At 35.6% G+C, this 20019-nt stretch overlaps 1 protein-coding gene across 1 annotated transcript; it reads right to left on the bottom strand.

The window, feature by feature from the left end:
- Nucleotides 1-17680: 17680 nt before the first annotated feature.
- LOC149179009 (uncharacterized) lies at nt 17681-18535 on the bottom strand. Its single transcript, XM_089422325.1, has one exon. The coding sequence runs from the start codon at nt 18533-18535 to the stop codon at nt 17681-17683; it is 855 nt and encodes a 284-aa protein (XP_089278451.1).
- Between the last annotated feature and the right edge of the window lie 1484 nt (nt 18536-20019).

Genomic DNA, 20019 nt, shown 5'->3' on the forward strand with positions numbered 1-20019 from the left:
AAGTATTTTATCTAGGTTTGGTTTCCCAAGAAAAATAATTACATATAATGTTCAATCTTTTAGCTCCATTAAAATGATTGAGTTTTGTCAAAAATACCAAATTTCTTTACATCACTCTACACCATATTATCCACAAGGGAATGGACTAGCAGAGTCATCAAACAAAATCTTGATTAAAGTTATCAAGAAGGTGTTAGTAGATCATAAAAGAAATTGGGATAACCACTTGAAGTATGCAGTCTAGGCAAACAGGATTTCACCCAAAATATCTACTAATAAATCTCCATTTCAACGCTTCTATGGCACTGAAGCTATTTTTCCTACTCAATTGACATTTTTAGTGATGAAGCTCTTGCAGGATTCTTATGAGGAAACTAATGATTTCTAAAAAATAATTAATCAGATCATTGATCTTAATCAAAAGAAAAAAGAAGTTCAGCACAAATTCCTCCAATATCAAGATAAGGTGAAAAGTTTATTTGACAGAAGAACCAGAGAAAAATACTTCAAACAAGGAGAACTAGTATTAAGATGGGATGCAAGGAGAGAAGAAAAGGGGAAACATGGAAAGTTTGATAACCTCTAATTAAGACCTTTCAAAATTGTAAAAATCAAAGGAAACAAGACATTTATCTTCAGAATTTTGAGGGACAATATTACTCATTTCTAGTCAATGGGTAATATTTAAAACACTACATCTAGTGTTGAGTTAATTTCTGTCATTATCATTGTAAATAATTGGTGTGGTTTACATTTCCAAAGCAAGTGTGATTTTCTATAGCATTGACTCCATAAAATGAGGATAAGGCACATGGATCTGCATGTTCTTTGCATCTTGTAGGGACAAGTAGTCCCCATATGGAGTCGATGTTGTAACTTTTCTTTACCTATACAATTTTCTTCTTAAATTGTATAATTTATAATAATAAAAAAGGCATCTTGCACTTCGTAATAAAAGTCGACATATTTTATAAATGTCACTTTTAGTTCAAATTTTGGGAAAATAAATTAGTTTTGTTTTATTTATTTTGGTTTCTTCTAGCGCGCATTAATTTTCATGCATGTTTCAATGGCTCTAATGTTTCTTGCCACAGTCAAAGGTCAATAATGCATTACAACCCCCCCGCACTCTCGACGTTTAACAAAGAGGGGGGGGGGTCCACAATCTTTGGTTTCCAAAATTATGGAAGGCAACATGGAAAGCGCGTGTGCATTGCACACCCCCCACCCACCCCCCCAAAAACCGCTTACCGCTGACACCCCACTCCAAAAATTGCTCTCCCTCCTAGCCATTACTACCACTAGTTTATCTCTCTGCCATCGTTTTGCCAACTACTTGCCAAAATAGTTACAACTATATCTCCCACTATTTACCAATGTACAACTGCCAATTCATCAAATTAATCCCCGCCAATTTTTAAAAACCCATTAAATGTCCCGATCATTAAATTATCAACATATACTTCATTTCTTTCAAAACCAAATTGTATTGTACCAATTTGATCAATTTTCTCAAGGTTGCAGTGTTGTAGGGCATGCACAAAGGTTCCAAGTTCACGATAGTTGCTTTTTTCACTGTTTATATTATTCCCAGGTATTCAATTATTCCTATTTTATTTCTATTTTCAAAATGAGTTCCTCCATAGGGAAAAGTAAAATGCAAATTAAAAACCCTATGCTCACCCCAATCCCGAAATTGGATGAAATATCGCTAGTAAACGTGGATTTTAAAATTACAGAGATCAAATGTGAGTTTGATCTGCATGAATTACATAATTGGGCTTTGCAAAAGTTTGAATATGCAAGTGATGAATTTAGTTTTTGGGAATCCATGTTGCCTCAATTTGTCTTCCCTCCAACTCACCATTTTCCCAAGTTTTTCTCTTGGCGTGAAAGTTGATATTTGCCGAGTCATAGAGAAATAATATCTAGAAATGGTGAAATATTGTTCCACATAGCCCCAAAGTCTATTCTCCAAGATTTGTAGATTAATCCTTCAAAATATTTACATACGTTTTCGTTTAACTCATTAGTAGAGATCTACTAAAGGCTTACTTTTCAACAAAGACCCCATATTTTTGAGTCGTTTTTACCAGAAGGTTCTAAATTGCCACACCATAATTTTCCTTACTCTTCAGCGATGTTTCTTGACATGTCTAAAAAAATAATTTCTATGTTTTGTTGTCTTTTGGGATATCAAAGTGATGAATGTGTTGATGAGGTTATCCTAGGGTTTTTGTCTATAATTTCATCTGGGAAAAAGTTTTCTATCTTTTTCAATTTTGGCCAGTTTATTTTAGATAGCATTCATGAGAAATTCTTGAAGTTTAATGTAGAAATTGTTATAGACATTTTTGTGCCTTACAGCATGAAGCATGAAATGTCGATAATCTAAGGGATCCAAAGTCCCTAAACATGTTGTTCCTACCCCTAGAGGAACAAGGTCAGCAAACCACAGCACTGAAAATCAGTTCTCCACCTGAAAACACTCAAAAACAAGCTAATTCTGGATCATGTCAACTGCTCCACTGAGCATCTGCGCTGAATGTCAACTGCTCCACTCTGTACCTGCGCTGAATGTCAACTCTAATGAAGGCTACTTGCGCTGGGCGAGATTGGCCAAGTGGCACAGTCATTCTGCAAGGTGTCAAATGCCCAGGAAGCTTCCAAAATGACACTTGGATCAGGGAATTCGCCTTGTGTTGAGTAAGAGGATCTAGATCTCCAAGTGGAAGCAAGAAACTCCAAGTGGACTCAAGAACTGAAGTATAACTGAAGTGGGAGAGGACACTAGTCAGCTTCATGCCAAACTCAAGCTGACTCATCCTTTCTCCAAATCTCCTATATATAGAGCTCTCTCATGAGGTCTAAGGAGGCTGGAATCTTGTGAATGTAAGGAAGTGCTGTTGGTTTGAGTATAGAACTATTGGGTGATTGCTTTGAAGGAGGTGAAGAGGAGATTTATTTCTACTGGGAGGTGTTGCTGGATTGGGCCTATTATGGTTGTAACACTCTCAGAACTTTACTTCTTCCATTAATAAAGTATTTGAGGTTCTTCTATATGCATGTGTCTTTGTGGCGTATTGATGCTTGTATATTTGATTTATTCTAATCCTTGAATCAATTATGGATGTATGCTTCTTGTAGTTTCCCTTTCTTGTGCTTTTGCAGGATCTTTGTATAGCTGGGCCAGTGAAAGAGCAAGGAGCTGGGAGCAAGCAGCAAGGAGAGAAGATTGGGTCAAACATTAGCGGAAGACAACGGTTAGTGGATCTCTTTCTCCCCTCTCTTACATCTCATAAAGAAGTAATCTTGAATAGCTTTGCATTCAGTTGTTGCTGAGGTACTATCACCCTTAGAGTGGGATAGGGTCATTCCGTATTGGATACTTTTCCCAACAACAAATTGGCGACTCCGCTGGGGAAAAATTGGGAGAACCTCAAAGCTTTAATGGTAGCAAGTCGCTCTTGAACATGACACTTTGTCCTCCGTATCACATCGGGTTGGGTTGTTTTCATTCACCGGTCTCATCACCATGGTCCTCGCCAAACCATCCACATTTGGGGTAATGCTACCGATCCATCACATCAGTGTCGTTATATGTTCAAGAGATGTTGTTCAGAAAGAGTCAACCATGTCCCATCCACTGCCATACATTATCCTTCATCCACCCATGATCGCCACCCTGAATCATATTTCACAGATTGTTTTCACCTCCACTAAAATCATTAGCTCCGTTCCGTGTCACTGATGTGGGATTCATTAAGGCCCTCCTTTGACGGATCGCTTCTTGTCGACTTCAGCTCATTATCCAAGAAGTTGATCTAGGAACAACCCCCTCAGTACTTTGAAGCTTGCATGCCTCAATAGCAAGTTTCTCACTTCCGGCGACAGGTATACAACAATGACCTTCGACCAGAAGATTTTGCGTGGTGTTCGACGCCAAGTCCTTTATTCACACCACGTGAATTGTACTGCAGTACCTTGAGGGTCATTGTCATTATTGGTGATTCCTCTCGCGCTTGTTAACGGTTTACATTATTGACCGGTAATCAAGCGATGTCTTTCCATGTTCGACTTCAACGCAATTCTCACATGGATCGACTTGTACTTAGAGTGAAGATCGAACGAGTTTGAAGACCCCGGATCTAGTTTCATCCATCCGGGCTGCGATATATATTCAGGAAATATAAAGACATTTGATATGTACATCATTGCAGCAGATGATCATCCTACTCAAAGGATGATAATTTCAGCAGAGAATTATCAGTCTACCATCAGACGATCGTCTGTTCTATGTACCAAAATGAATTTATAAAGCTGAGCATGGGAATGCCCGCCTCAGCTAGATCATGAAAGCAGAATGAAAAATAATGTATTGTATTGTATTTTATTACAGGGCACCTCTCAGCGATTGAATGAACTTCGGATCCTCCTGATAAAGCATTTCACCCGATAAACGACCTCATACTTTAGGGGGCAACTGTTATAGACATTTTTGTGCCTTACAGCATGAAGCATGAAATGTCGATAATCTAAGGGATCCAAAGTCCCTAAACATGTTGTTCCTACCCCTAGAGGAACAAGGTCAGCAAACCATAGCACTGAAAATCAGTTCTCCACCTGAAAACACTCAAAAACAAGCTAATTCTGGATCATGTCAACTGCTCCACTGAGCATCTGCGCTGAATGTCAATTGCTCCACTCTGTACCTGCGCTGAATGTCAACTCTAATGAAGGATACCTGCGCTGGGCGAGATTGGCCAAGTGGCACAGTCATTCTGCAAGGTGTCAAATGCCCAGGAAGCTTCCAAAATGACACTTGGATCAGGGAATTCGCCTTGTGATGAGTAAGAGGATCTAGATCTCCAAGTGGAAGCAAGAAACTCCAAGTGGACTCAAGAACTGAAGTATAACTGAAGTGGGAGAGGACACTAGTCAGCTTCATGCCAAACTCAAGCTGACTCATCCTTTCTCCAAATCTCCTATATATAGAGCTCTCTCATGAGGTCTAAGGAGGCTGGAATCTTGTGAATGTAAGGAAGTGTTGTTGGTTTGAGTATAGAACTATTGGGTGATTGCTTTGAAGGAGGTGAAGAGGAGATTTCTTTCTGCTGGGAGGTGTTGCTGGATTGGGCCTATTATGGTTGTAACACTCTCAGAACTTTACTTCTTCCATTAATAAAGTATTTGAGGTTCTTCTATATGCATGCGTCTTTGTGGCGTATTGATGCTTGTATATTTGATTTATTCTAATCCTTGAATCAATTATGGATGTATGCTTCTTGTAGTTTCCCTTTCTTGTGCTTTTGCAGGATCTTTGTATAGCTGGGCCAGTGAAAGAGCAAGGAACTGGGAGCAAGCAGCAAGGAGAGAAGATTGGGTCAAACATTAGCGGAAGACAACGGTTAGTGGATCTCTTTCTCCCCTCTCTTACATCTCATAAAGAAGTAATCTTGAATAGCTTTGCATTCAGTTGTTGCTGAGGTACTATCACCCTTAGAGTGGGATAGGGTCATTCCGTATTGGATACTTTTCCCAACAACAGAAATAACCTTCAAACACTAGTCTTTGTTAGTCTATATGTTCTTATATCAAAAATTTGATATATTTAAGTTGTCACTACAGAAATTGCTTTCACAAGAGATATCACAATCTGTTATTCACTTGACCTCACTAGTAAGAAAGAATTCGAAAGATTATTTGTTCAAGGATTTTGTAGATAGGTTCCTATAATTATCACTCTGTCTTCTTAGTAGAGATGTGGTCCCAAGAATTTCATATGAAATTAAGAGAATTTTACACTTAAGTGAGCAGACAAAGGTAGGAGACTAGTACTTATATCAGACTTTACAAAGATTAGGGTTTATGGTTGTGAATTTCCACACTACAAACTACTAGTTTTTGTTCCAATGAGGATTTTTGCTTTGGAATTCATAAGGAAGAGCATGAATGTAGAGAAATTCATTTTTTGTCAAGAAAACAAAAGGCCCAGTTCAAGCTAAACCTCAGGTTAGTCCCTTCATAGAAAATACTAGAGTAGTTGATAAAGAGGTAGAAAATTTGTTAATCCAAATGAAAATTAAAATGAGTTTTGTTGGCTTTATGATCCTTGAGCCAACCAAATTCAAAGAGATGAAGACAAAGAATGAACTTCTAAACTCCACTACATATTTTCAATTTTGGAAGCAAACAACCTCTACTCAAAACATATTGCTATCTACATTAGATCCTGATAGATAACATTTTTAGCTTTTCATTCCTTGAGCAAAACGTTCTAGTTCCAAAAACTACAAAATATTACAAAAATTCCTTATTCTCTTTTGATACAAAACAAATTCACCCAATTGACCAGATAGATTTACATAAAAAAATGGGTGAAATGATTTATTCATCATTAACAAGTTCTGCTATGGTTGTTTCAAAGTTACATGCTTCTTTGAATAATATGCACTCTTAGTTGAAATTAGAAAGAATGTCATTAGTAGCCAAATATATAAGAGTAAGATCCTTAGAAGCTCTGATCATTAAGTTAGGTGTTGATCCTAGTGATGTTGATGTAGAAAATTAAGTTATTAAAAACAGGAATGTTGATATTTAGGCCCTGCGAAAGAAATTAAAGTTGCCAACAACAGAGCATCCTCAAACTCAGGAAGTGGGAGAAATTAAAATAGAAAAGGAAGCTATGTTACATAAGATTGTAGAACGAAGTCTACAAAATTTAACAATGTAAACTATGAAACGAGAACTATAAACTCAAAATGAGAACTCTAGCCAAAACCCGCCAAAAAAAATGAAAACCAACCCAAAAATGAAAAATGTTGACACTGTAATATTTTTTTTTTTGCCGGGTAAATTTTCAACATATTTTAAAAATGGTAGTAAAAGCCAAAAAAACCAATTTTTTGTGTGCAAAAAACATCCTGAAAACAAAAAGTGTTGATGTTGTAATGTTTTTTTTTAGGTAAATTTTTAACATTTTTTAGCAATGACGTTATGGATAAAATATCACGACTCCAAAAAACCTTAAAATTCCAATAATTTTCACGCATGACCTTAAAAATAAAACATCACATCTATGAAAAACCTTAAAATTCCAATAATTTTTAGCCATGGTGTTAAAGATAAAATATGATAACTTAGAAAACCATTAAAATTTTGACAAATTTTCAACTATAGAATTAAAACCAAAGATCATGACTGCATAAAACCTTAAGTTTTCAACATATTTCAACCATGGCATTATGAAAATTTTCTATGAATAAAAAAACTTTAAAAATGATACATAAATGAAAGAGTCATTATACCAACAATTTTTTTTTTTCAAATGCTAAAAGTTTAACAACTTTAAAATATTATCCTAAGGCAACTTGACACATTACAATATAAATTTTGAAATCAATCATCAAATTGACAAGCAATGTAGGGAACTGACTCATTGTAATGAAAACTTAAAGACCAACATGAAATTGACACATAATGGGATCAGGTTGCTAGTCAAGGATTGACACGGACCCTACAGGAAAAAATAAAATAAAACTATATATATATATATATATATATATATATATATATCTATGAAAAATACAAAAGAAAATAAAAATTAAAACATTCAAAAAACCAAAACCCAAACTAAAAACAAAAAAAATGAAAAAAAAACACAAAAAGTTTAAAAAATAATAACAGGTAAATAAAAATATATATTAAAACATAATTTAAAAAAAAAAATATCATTAAAAAAAAGAAAACAAAAATTAAAACATTGAGGAAAAAAATAAAAACAAAACACAAAAAAAATAAATATAATATATATATATATATATATATATATATATATATATAATTAAAAACATGGCAAAAAAATAAACAAATATAAAAATATATGTAGAAAAAGAAAAGAACATATAAAAAATGTTAAAAAAAAACAATATTAACTTATAAATGATAAAAAAATTTAAATATATATATATATATATATATATATATATATGAAAATATTTTCAAAAGAAATATAATTTAAGAAAAAAAAAAAAAAAAAACGAAGAAATGATATTAAATAATTATAAAAACATATATATAATAATAATAATATAAAAAAACATAAAAATAATAAAAACATTTAAAAAAACCAAAAAAATTAAATTGAAAAAAAAAAACCGTTAAGAAAAATAAATTAACAAAAAACAAAAAACATTTAAAAACTATACAAAAAAAACAAATTAAAAAAAAAGCACTCACCCTGTTGGGTCGTCGGGGTGCGCTAGGAGGGAGAGTTGTGTTCAATTCCTTCCCCACCCAACCCCACGGCCCAACGGGCACAGGGGGTTGCAAGTCGATTCCCGGAATCAGCATGCCACCCCAGGGCCTGTTGGGCCACTTGGTGGGAGATTTTTATTTATTTATTTTTAATATCTATTTTTTTGGTTAATTTTTTTTTTCTTCTTAAATTATGTTTTTTTTTAATATTTTCTTGTATTTTTTTCTTTAAATATATATTTTAAATTTTTTGTCATTTATAAATTAATTTTGTTTTTTTTTTTACATTTTTATATTCAATTTTATTTTATTTTTGTCCTTTTTTTATATAATTGTTATTTTTTCCATGTTTTAAAATTTTTTAATGCTTTAATATATATTTTTATCTATTTATTATTGTTTTTTTTTTTAATTTTGCGTGTGTGTGTTTTCTCAATGTTTTAATATTTTTAATTTTTTTGTCTAGGAATTAGACAACTTGAAAAATGGTTCAATAATCAATATTTAAAAAAAAAGTGTGCATACTTAAGACATAAAAAAATTTGAAGTGTAAAAAATATGCTTAAAAAAATATTGATGCTTTTCAAAATCCAACTGAAAATTATCAAATTTAAAAAAAATTTATCCATACTTAATACATTAGAAAATTTAAAGTGTCAAAGATAAGCCCTCTAAAAAAGGGGTTGATTCCTCATCAACAGTTTTCAAAATCAACATGAAAATCATTAACATTTAAAAAAAATGTTCATACTTGATACATAGAAAATTTGAAGTGTCAAAAATATGCTAAAAAAATAAGGTGTATTTTGAATCAACACTTTTCAAAATCGAATGATTTTTTGCTACCTCAAAAAAACGGGTACTCTCTACAATTCTCGTTTGATAATTTACATTGTTAAATACATAAGATGGAAGTAGAAATGGAAAAGCTACTAATAGAGAAGGAGTAGAATGCTAGTGCAGGGGTTCCACCAATAGAAACCAAATCAATAGGCCAAGATTCAACATAGAAACTATCAAAATCCATGGTTGACCTATCAATAAGAAATGTAGAAATTGAAAAACTAAAGCATCATTGGATAAGGCTGAAGAGAATAAGTTGAAGGCAGACAATGCATACATTTCAAAGGTGCAGAAAGATTTCAAGCTCACACAGAAACTTGAGAAATACATGGATGAATCATTTAGTGCACATAATTTACCAGAAACAAAGGAGAAAATATGGATAGATATAAATTCTACAATTTTAGATTTTTGGCCTCCCATAGAAATCATTTTTTAGTAGGAACAACTATTAGCAAAAGCAAAGGCAACAATTGAAGAAATCAAGGAAGAGTTCGGCCATATTGGAGAAGCAACTAGAATCATTAAGGTTCTAAATTCAAAAACCATAGATGAGATAGAAGAAATGAGGATTGAAGGTAGGACAAATGTAGTCCTTGAAGTAAGAAAAGTACTAACTGAGAAAAATCTAATGTTGTAGCTGGAAAAGAAGTGTGAGAATTTGGAAGTTCAAATCAAGAAATTTCACAAAAGTTCTCTATATTTCAGCAGAAAGGACTTCCATCATTGAGGAATTCTCATAGTGAATTAGTTCAACATGAAGATTATCAAAAAGCATTACATGACAAAGAAATAGACAAAATAAAATATGCTAAATTTAAAGGGATTATTAGTGGAAAAAATTTTCTTAATGGGATAACAGATGATTTGTTTATTTCACATGAAATTCACCACCTTTTTGTTACTAAACCAACTTTTGAAAAGAATACCAAGGTTGATGAGGCTTATAGGAAGGTAATAAAAATTTCATGTACAGATGATGACTAATGGGATAAGTTTGTTGAACTTACCAGTTGAACAAGCAATTTTTTAGGCCATATTTCAGCAAAAGTATAATATTCAACAACACAATCATAGGAATGAAGATTTAAAGTCAGCAGTTGAAAACAACATCCTTGAATAGTGTACAGTTCCCCTAAATCAGTTTGAAGATCTTTATTTTGAGTCATTTTGATTAGAATTATCCAAAACATTTTGTATAAAGTTTTATTATTCATGTAAAGAAGTAATAGATTAGATATTTTTCAAAAAATCTATATATACTTTGTAATTCAAATTAAGAAAGGTTGATACTTTGACATAATCAAGAGACATTATTGTATTTTGGAAATTTTAAAGATAATCAAAAGCTTCTGGCTTTAGTTTTTTAACAACATTTGTGTTCATGTGATATTTCATATGTAATCATTTCTATTAGTCTTCATATATTTGAGGTAACATGGAAGTATTTGGTAAGGCTAGGTTGAGTGTTGACCTCCTTGATAGCCCATCACAAAGTTATTATCAATATTGAGAATAACTAATTGAATAGTTTGTTTAAATTAGTACCTCTGCATCAATAAATTGTTGCCTTTTGTCATCTCTTAAATATATATGTGTAAGCTATAGAATTTTTTTATATGTTTCTACTATATTGGATAATACAAGTATTCAAGAAAGATATTTAGTTATCAAATATTTTCCTCTTTCATCTATCACAAGCATTTAAAGGATGGGATGTTGTTAATATTGAGATCAACAATGAGAAATCTTTGAAGTTTCTGGATTATGTACAGGTAAGTGGTTTGAGTCATTGATCATCCATTTTGAATAAAATCCTCATTTAGATGCTTTGGCATAATTTTCAAGTCAAGAATTGTCTACAAAGTAACAACACATACTTTTTTTTTATGATTCAATTTTGTAACTAATTTTTATATAAGTCTATAAGTCAAATAGAGGAGACATTCTTATGTCATTTCTATTTTACTCTTGATTTTGACTGATCCTTTTAATTTTATCATTTATTGGAATCCTCAATTTTACAATAAACTTTTGATATAATTAGAAACTAGCTCTTCTCTACTCTACTTGAATTCCTACTTTCTCCATTATTTTTGAAAGTTATTAGACAATGTATGATAATTTTTAGAAGAAAAAAAAAATAACGAAGCATTATTAACTATTTTTTCTTCATCTCCTTTTCAAAACATCGAAAAATTATGAGATGGTCAATGGTTGAATACTTAGGCCAAAAGAAACCCAAGAAAAGTCACTCACAATTTTCACAATATTAGTCCTTGCCTGGGCAAGGGTCTAGCACCCTGTTAAGTGTCATGCCAAATTGATCAACACTATGAAATTGTGCATTGTACTAAACAATTATAATTCAAATCTATAGGAATGTGACATCTATTTAGTTGTATATGCACATAATTTAAATGTGATTTGAACAAGTCCTACCAAAGTTACTACTTCGTAATTGAAATATGAAATATTAATGAAACATAGTCCACAGAGGTGTTGAGGGTTGGATCCTTCAGTAAGGGATTTGTAGCTTCCTTCCTGTGGTAGCTGGTAAAGTTGTTCACAGGCTAGGTGCTCTCTTCTAGTGGGAGTTGTAGCTCCCTTCCAGTGGGTGCTGGAGAATGAGAGAAGGCTATAGCCTTCTGCAGGTAGGAACATGTGTGCTAGTAAGAGTTTACGCTAGTACACTATTGTGAGAAGTTTTCTTAATAATAAAAGAATAATACATAGACAATGACAGCGGTGGTTTTCTCCCACATTGGGTTTCCACATAAAAATCTTGATGTCCTCATGTGTTTTTGTGTTTATTATGTGTGATGGTTTATTCTTCTCTTGCTTCTCATGGTAATTGTTTAATTAATGAATAATGAAGTAATGATGCATTGGTTAAAGATGAACATATGATGAAATATATGAAAATTTAGTTAATTGAATATATGCAGTTTTCCTTTATTGAAGTCATGTACATACGCTTATTGCATGAATGAAAATAGTATATAGAAATTAAAATATGAACTAAAAAGTTTAAAGTAAATTAAAATACTAATTCAACTCTCCCCCCCCCCCCCCCCCCCCCCCCCCCCCCCCAATATTTTCCCCAACAATTGGTATTAGAGCAGGTCACTTCAGTTGAAGCTTAACCACTTGGAGTGGATCAAGGACGATGGGAAATAAGAAAAAGAAAAAGGCAACTCAAAGGAAGAAGTCAATTCAAGAGAGAAGTGATAGTGATGCATCTGATGCTATGGAAATATCTGCATTTATGGGTCAAGGACAATCTGCAACAGAAGAACAAGGCAAGTCAAAAACAATGGACAATAAAGGTATGTCTATGCTAAGTAATGATAATTATCAAGAATGGAAAGAAAATATGAATTCAATTTATGAAACTTGGTTATGATGTTTGAAATTTAGTATGCAATGGTTACACTAAAAATCCCCCACCAGGTGAAGAAATGAAAAATAATAATAAGGCATTAAGTGAAATCATTGATAGCATACCTAATTCAACATTAAAAAGGCTATGCATTATGTAATTGCAAAGGAAGTATGGGATGATCTACAAAAAATCAATAAAGGAAAAACAAAGGAAGATTGTTCATTAGGAGAACCAATAGATAATATTTCTTCTAAATAAAGTAATGATGTATCAAAAGATGAGTATGTTATGACAGATGGAGTTACTGATTCAAAAGAAGACGAGTTACATGAAGTTCTTAATCTTAGAAGAAAACTTGATTTTTCTTTGAAAATTATTAACAATCTTAAGGTTATGTTGCAGGAATATGATAACAGGGATCATGTTAAATCGGTAAATGTTGTAGTAGAATATAAACAATATTGTGAAGGACTTGAAGCTGAGATCATCTCTCTAAGAGAAGATCTTGAAAAGTCAAACAAGTGAAATGCAGAGCTACTTCAAGTATTTGAAGAAAAAGATAATGGGTTGACGGAAAAGATTATTGAATTAAAGGAGTAGTTGGAAGAAGGAAGAAAGTTTAAAGAAGGAATTAGAAAGAAGTATCCGAAAAAGGAAGAGCAATGTCAAAGACTGGAAGTTGAGGTACACATTTTAAAAGGTAAATTAGAAGAAAACGATAAACATCTGAAATTTCAAGATAGTACTAAGATTTTGGATAACATTCTTAGTAGTCAAAGGTCTCCCTCCATTGAATTTGGCCTTGGTTTTCATGGAAATGTAAAAGGGGAATCTAGCTCACAGGCTTGTGTAAGGAACCTGAAGAATAACAATAAAATTTGAAATTCTTGATAAAGAGATAAGAATTAAACAAAGTCTTTCAGTAGAAATCACATGAGAGACTTTTTTTGGCCGATGCGTTTCAAACCAAGAAGTGTGGTTCATCATCAGGACCAGATGAAGAGGCAGACCATCGCAAAGGCTTAAATAGAGAGCAATGTAGAGACATAATTTCAAGTAACGACTATATTTGAATGATAATGTTTAAATTATAATATTAATATATTAATATATTAAAAACAAATATTATTAAGTAACGGTTATATTTAACGACTAGTTTTTGAAAAAAATATTTAAATAATAATATTATTTCAATAATTTATTTATTTATTTATTTTTATTTTTTTTACAAATTCAGTTGCTATATTAAAGGCTAAAAAAAGAGAAGTCAGTTCTCCTGGAGTACAATATGTTCTTGGTGATTTGGATCAAAGGAATTACAAAATGGGATCTTTCCTTGATCCTTGTTCTGCTGGTTTTACCTTTAAAGCTTCCTGAGCTGCTATAGACTCTTACATATTGAAATAACCAAAATTTACATTTGCATAACATCTTTAATCTATTTCTATGTGGCTTATCTGCCTTGCCGTGGACTCTTCCGGATTTGGGTCCGATTCTATCTGCTTGGCACTGGAGGAACTAGTTGCTGCCTTGTTCTTTTTGTCCATCATATACTGCAGTATTGCTATGGATTCCTCAGCATGGTTACAACGGTTCAACAGATTTCTAAATTGCTCGTGGAGAGAGGCTACCCTATGCAAAAATAGATCTATCTCTACTCTGTATTTATCATTGATGGTGCGATATTGATCCTCCATTCTGGTCTCCAGGTTCCTGACCTGATTCTCCAAGGTGCACTGTTGCGCCCTTACTTCCTCCAGTTCCGCACAATGGAAGCAATCCTCGGAGCGAGCCATGCTTGCTTCAGGGCTATTGCTATCCAGAATCCCTACAACAATAAAAGAAACAAAAAACAGGGGAGCACGAGCTTGCTTGAGGGCGCTGATGGTCAAACAGGAGCAGGGAGGAGCTATCCAAAGGTTCTGATAGGCGCGAAAGGAGTAGGGATAGCTTCTGAGGGAAACGCAACAAATCGTTGAAGAAGACAAGACAGAGGGGACATTAGAGAACTGTTGCTCGCAGAGGTAACAAAGCACAGAGTAATGAAAATAGCGATATGAGGAACAATAAATAGGAGGAGAGTGCGTAGATCGAAGGCGGGAAGGGAGCATGCTTATTGCGTTGGAGATATGGTGTATCTGCAGTAAGGACTGGAGCATATCCTGCAAGGCTCGAGGATCGGGTCCGAGAAGACGTTTACCGGCTGGGATATTGAGACTTTCAATGCCCTTGAGTGTTTCACGAACTTCATATCTATTCAAAATCTTTATACCATAAGCTGTTCTGCTGTTAGCCCAGATCGCATGATTCATCTCAGTGATTCTGTCAGTGATGCAATGCTTGCTGCTAAGGAGATGTGACTGAGTCATGGCAAGGGTTGGAAGGACTCACTGGAGTTACAGCTCAGGATGCCGATGGGTCTTTCGCATGCTTTGTTGGCACGCTCATCCGCTTTTTTATTCAATTTACGGAGAATATGATAGTATTTGATATCTTCCATTGCCTGATGGAGGATCTGGTTGCGTCTGTTAATTTGTTGAAGGAGAGTATTTGGTGTGTTCTGCTGATGCACCATGAGGCGAATAACGACTGAGGAGTCCCCAAAAACCTTCGCCTTTTTTATTCCTAGCTTACTTAACTGGGTGAGGCCCTGGAACAGAGCTAATGCTTCAGCTCTGTTGTTAGAGTTCTTCCCGAGACCCCATTCATAATGGAGAATACATTCTCCATTGGCATTACAAATCAGCCCTCCTGCTCCGGCTAGACCCGGATTTGACTTGGATGCCCCGTCGAAAAATAAGTGGAAGATGTTACAGTTGCATATCCAGTTAGCAAATTCTTCTTCTTTTAGTCTCAGTTTCCATGTACTGACTTCTCCTTTTGTCTGAGTCTCCCTCCTGCGGGCTTCCTGAGCATTGGGATTGTTCTCCAGGATGTAACTGATTAAGTTTCACTCCTCTATGCTATAGTTTGCTGCATCAATCTTACCGGTGGTGTTACTTGAGATTGTTTCCAGAGCGAGTGTTTTAGCTTTGTGGCAAATTTTACGAATGCTTGAGCCTTTATCCTAGAAGATTTTATGATTTCGGGCTAGCTAGATGCGCCAGAGTAGAGTGAGTGGGAGGGTGTTCCATACTCTCTTCACCAAACTACTTCTTTTTTCTTTCCAGGGGCAATCTTTCCTCCATTTATATATTGTCTCTGCTATAGTGGGCTGGGGCTCCCAATTTATATTTCCTATTGAGGCCATTTTCCCCCAACAGCCAACAGCAACTGGACACTCTACGAATAAGTGGTGCATCGTTTCCTCTGATTTGCAACAGTTCGGACATCTGGATGGACCAATAATGCCTCTTCTTCTTAGATTTTTAGCTGTTAGAATTTTACCTTTCAGCAAGAGCCAGATGAAGAATTTTATTTTTGGAGGAGCCTCTGCTCACCATACTATTTTCCAATGATTCCAAAGGCTTATTTGATAGATGCTATTACAAAGGTATTGATGACCGGCTTTAACTATATAATTTGTTCCAGATGCATCCCATCGAAACCCATCCATTTCACCTTCTTGAATGGGAGCCTTGCTGTGAAGGAGCATCTTCAAAGAGTTGAAGCTAGATTCTAATGCATTAGGAAGCTCAGGAAAATTCCAGCCAATCCAAACATGGGAGAGGGAGTCCCAACTTGAGATTTGAGACAAATGGTATAATCCTTTATTGTTAAGCCAGTTTATAACAGGAGTTGCCTCTACGTTCATGCCCAGAGGTTGCTGCCCCAGAATTTTGTCTGTTCCAAACTTAATGCTGGTTCCCCCGCTAGGGACTTTCAAGATATTTTGATGCATAAATGGAAGAGCCTTCTTGCAAAGTTTCCAGATTTTTGTGGATTCTCTGTTAGGAATGTTGGTGTCTAAAAGTTGTTGTCTTGGACAGCTCAAGTATTTTACCTCCAGTACCTTTTTCCACCACATTGTAGGTCCTGTGATCAGTCTCCATATAATTTTTGCGCCAAAGGCCAGATTTAGGAGCTTTGGTGATCTGATGCCAAGCCCGCCTCTGTCTTGGGTTTGGATTACATTTTTCCAGCTAACTAAGTTGAACTTATTCTTATCAGTTTTCCCCCCTTGCCAGAGGAAATGTCTAAGAGCAACTTCCATTTTATGATGAAAAATAGCTGGAGCTTGATATAAAGAAAAGCGATAGATAGGAAATGAAGCAATACCTGATTTAATGAGAATAAGCCTGCCTGCTCGATTAAGCCACATTGTACCCCCTTGCTGCACTTTCCTCTTAATCTTGTCAAGGATTCCATTCCAGGTATCGGCCTTCAAGGGCCCCATGCTCACATGCATACCTAAATAGGAAAAGTGGGTCCATTCCAGGTTGCATGTGACTCCAAATATGCTTGCAATGCTGTGCATAATATGATTTGCAGTGTTCCATCCATAGATGCAACTTTTGAGCTGATGGACTTTGCCTCCGGAATACTCCATGAATTGGTCCAGGAGTTTCTTGAATCGCCTTGCTATTGTGGTAGATGCTCCCCCAATTAGCAAGGTGTCATCAGCAAACTGAGAATGGTTAATGTTCTTTGCTCCATTCCCAAATTTGATAGCAGTTATGAGCCCTACTATGCGATTGTAATCTAAGGCTTGACTGAAGGATTCAACCATGAGGATGAACAGGTAAGGAGATAGGGGGCAGCCCTGTCTTAGCCCCCGAGAGGATTGGAAAGCTTCACAGGGCCTCCCGTTGATCAGGGGGGATATCCAGGGCCCAGAAATGCAGGCTACAATCATGGTGATGAAGGATGGCTCGAATCCCATTTTGTTTAAGACAACAAAAAGGAAGGAGTGTCTTACTCTGTCGAAGGCATTTGCAAGGTCCAATTTTAAGACAAACCCTTTTTCTCTCCTAGTTAAGCTTGAGTGGATGGCTTCTTGGACAAGAAGAATGGAGTCGGTGATATGCCTGTTGGGGAGGAAGCCTCCTTGATTTTCAGAAATCAAGGAGGGAAGAAGAGGTTTGAGCCTAGTTGCTAAGATTTTGTATATAATTTTATAGGACGAGTTACATAAAGAAATGGGTTAGAATCTAGAAAAGGAGGAGGGGCGGTTTTCTTTAGGTATGAGAGCAAGATAAGTGGAGTTAGTGAATCCTCCTACCTTTCCTTTTTTCAGCACCCAACAGATCATCTTTATCAGGTCTTTTTTATCATTGTCCAATACTCCCTAAAGAAGAAGATGGGGAATCCATCCAGTCCTAGAGCCTTGTCAGGATGCAAGCTCCAAATGGCTGCCTTGACCTCCTCTTCCTCTATTTCTTTGCTGAGCTTGTTGTTCATTTCTTGAGTAACCCCTTTGGGCAGATGCTGGAGCAAATCTGAATAGTCTTCTTCCTCTTTACTTTCAGTTAGTAGATCCCTGTAATGCTTAGTGGCAACTTTCTTTATAGTTTCCTGAGTGCTGTATCGATTTCCTTCATTATCCGTGATTATGCTTACTGTATTCCTGAGCTTTCTAACAGTAGCTTGTTTGTGGAAGTATGCTGTATTTTTATCTCCTGCTTGAAGCCAAAGTTGCCTAGATTTTAGGCGCCATTTTATCTCTTCCTCCCTATTAATTTGGCTTAGCTGTGCATATAAGTTGCCTTCGTGATCTTTGTTTTGCTGAGATAGTCCTTGATCTTCTATTTTTTGCTGAACATATTCTAGCTCTCTTTTGACTTTCTTTTTGTTCTCTTCAGGTTCCTGGTAGCTGTTCCTAGCCCAATCTTTTAGTGCCTGCTTGACTCTTTTTAGCTTTGATTCCCAAATAAAAATTGGCGAGCCTTCGACATGCTGGATCCATGTCGTTTGGACCACTTCTCTGGCTGCTGGCATCCGGTTCCAAAGAGGGCTGTATTTAAAGGGGATGGGACCAAGGGGGCAGTGGTTTTGCAGAGTCAACGTAATGGGGTAATGATCAGAGGCCGATGTGTTGAGAATATTAGCGTATCCTGCTGAGAAGGAAGAGAGGAAGGCTATATTGATTAGGAATCTGTCTAATCGTTCCATTATGTTACCAACACCGATCCTTCGATTGCTCCAGGTGTATCTGCGATTTTTGGGAATAACATCAACCAAATCGTGCTCCTAGATGATGGTTTCTAGCCGGCCTCTGGAGGGATCTAGAGTGAAAGTTCCTCCTCTTTTTTCATTGGCGTGAAGGATCAGATTGAAATCTCCTGCAACTATAAGATTGTTGTTTTGTTCCCCTTCTATGCTTACCTTCAGATCGTCCCAACAGATTTCTTTTTCTCTGTAGTGGTTGGGGGCATAAACGTTGTAAATGGTTACTGTTTGGCTGCCTGTTCTGCTGTCGAGAGTGGTTTTGATCCAGTTTTGATGAATGTTTGTAGAGCTGCAAACCCATTTGTTGTTGTCCCATATGGTTACAATGCCACCGGAGGCTCCTCTGGCTTCGCTGATGCTTCCATAAAACTGTCTCTGCTGGCTTATGATTTTTTTCATCTCGTGCTGATCTTGTTTTGTTTCCTGTATTAGCATGATTTCTGGTTTTTCATTGTGAATTAGTTCTCTGAGGGCAGCTAGCTTGGAGGGGTGCCCTAAACCCCTGTTGTTCCAAGAAAGGATTTTCATCATGGGACTTTGGGCGTGCGGAGAGGTGCTCGCCTCTCTTGGTCTTTACTACTTGTTTCTTTTTCTTGATGCCCAAGAATGAAAGACTCTATTGGGGTTTGCGTGCCTATAGCTATATCTTTTTGGGTGTTCTCATCCCTCTGTTGCCTAGCTGATTTTCTGCCCGGTCCCTGTTTTTTTAAGACATCACTAGCTGCTCCATGATCCTTGGAAGAACTTCTGGTAATTCTGGATGAAAGGGGATCAGGAGAGGGCTGAGAGGAGATGGAGGGAGGTTGCTGGGAGATTGGGGGTTCAAAGGAAGGGTTGTCGGGAACAGATTCTACCGCAGAGAGGATAGCGAAGGGATTGGAAGAGGGAGGAAGGGGTGGTTCGGGAGGATCTGAGGATAAAGGGAGAGAGGAGGAAGGGCGCGGATTGGATGGTCCAGGGATTTTAGGATCCAAAGAAGGCTTGGAGGGGGGGGGGGGGGGGATGGTTTCTTCTTTTTGACGGTTTCCCAGTGGCCATCCTGCTCTTCATTGTCTATATTAACAACTTTTGTGCATCTATTAGCAAAATGTCCATATTCATGACATACCTTGCATTTAAAGGGAATCTGTTCGTAGTCCAACTGTTGGATATGGCCCCAATCGTCCACTTTCAACTTTATCGCAATAATTTATTAAAAATATTAATAGGTAACAATTATATTAAATGGCCAGTTTTTGAAAAGTAATATTTAAATTAATTTATTAAAACCAAATATTACTAGTTCTTGAAAAATAATATTTAAATAATGATATTAGTTTATTAATTTATTAAGATATTAATATGTAACAACTATATTAAATGGCTAGTTTTTCAGAAAATATTTAAATAATGATATTATTTCATTAATTTATTAAAAATATTAATAG

This window comes from Pinus tabuliformis, chromosome 4_1 (assembly GCF_031772625.1).
Source record: "Pinus tabuliformis cultivar Carrire ecotype Pingquan chromosome 4_1, CPIR1, whole genome shotgun sequence".
Taxonomy (NCBI): domain Eukaryota; kingdom Viridiplantae; phylum Streptophyta; class Pinopsida; order Pinales; family Pinaceae; genus Pinus; species Pinus tabuliformis.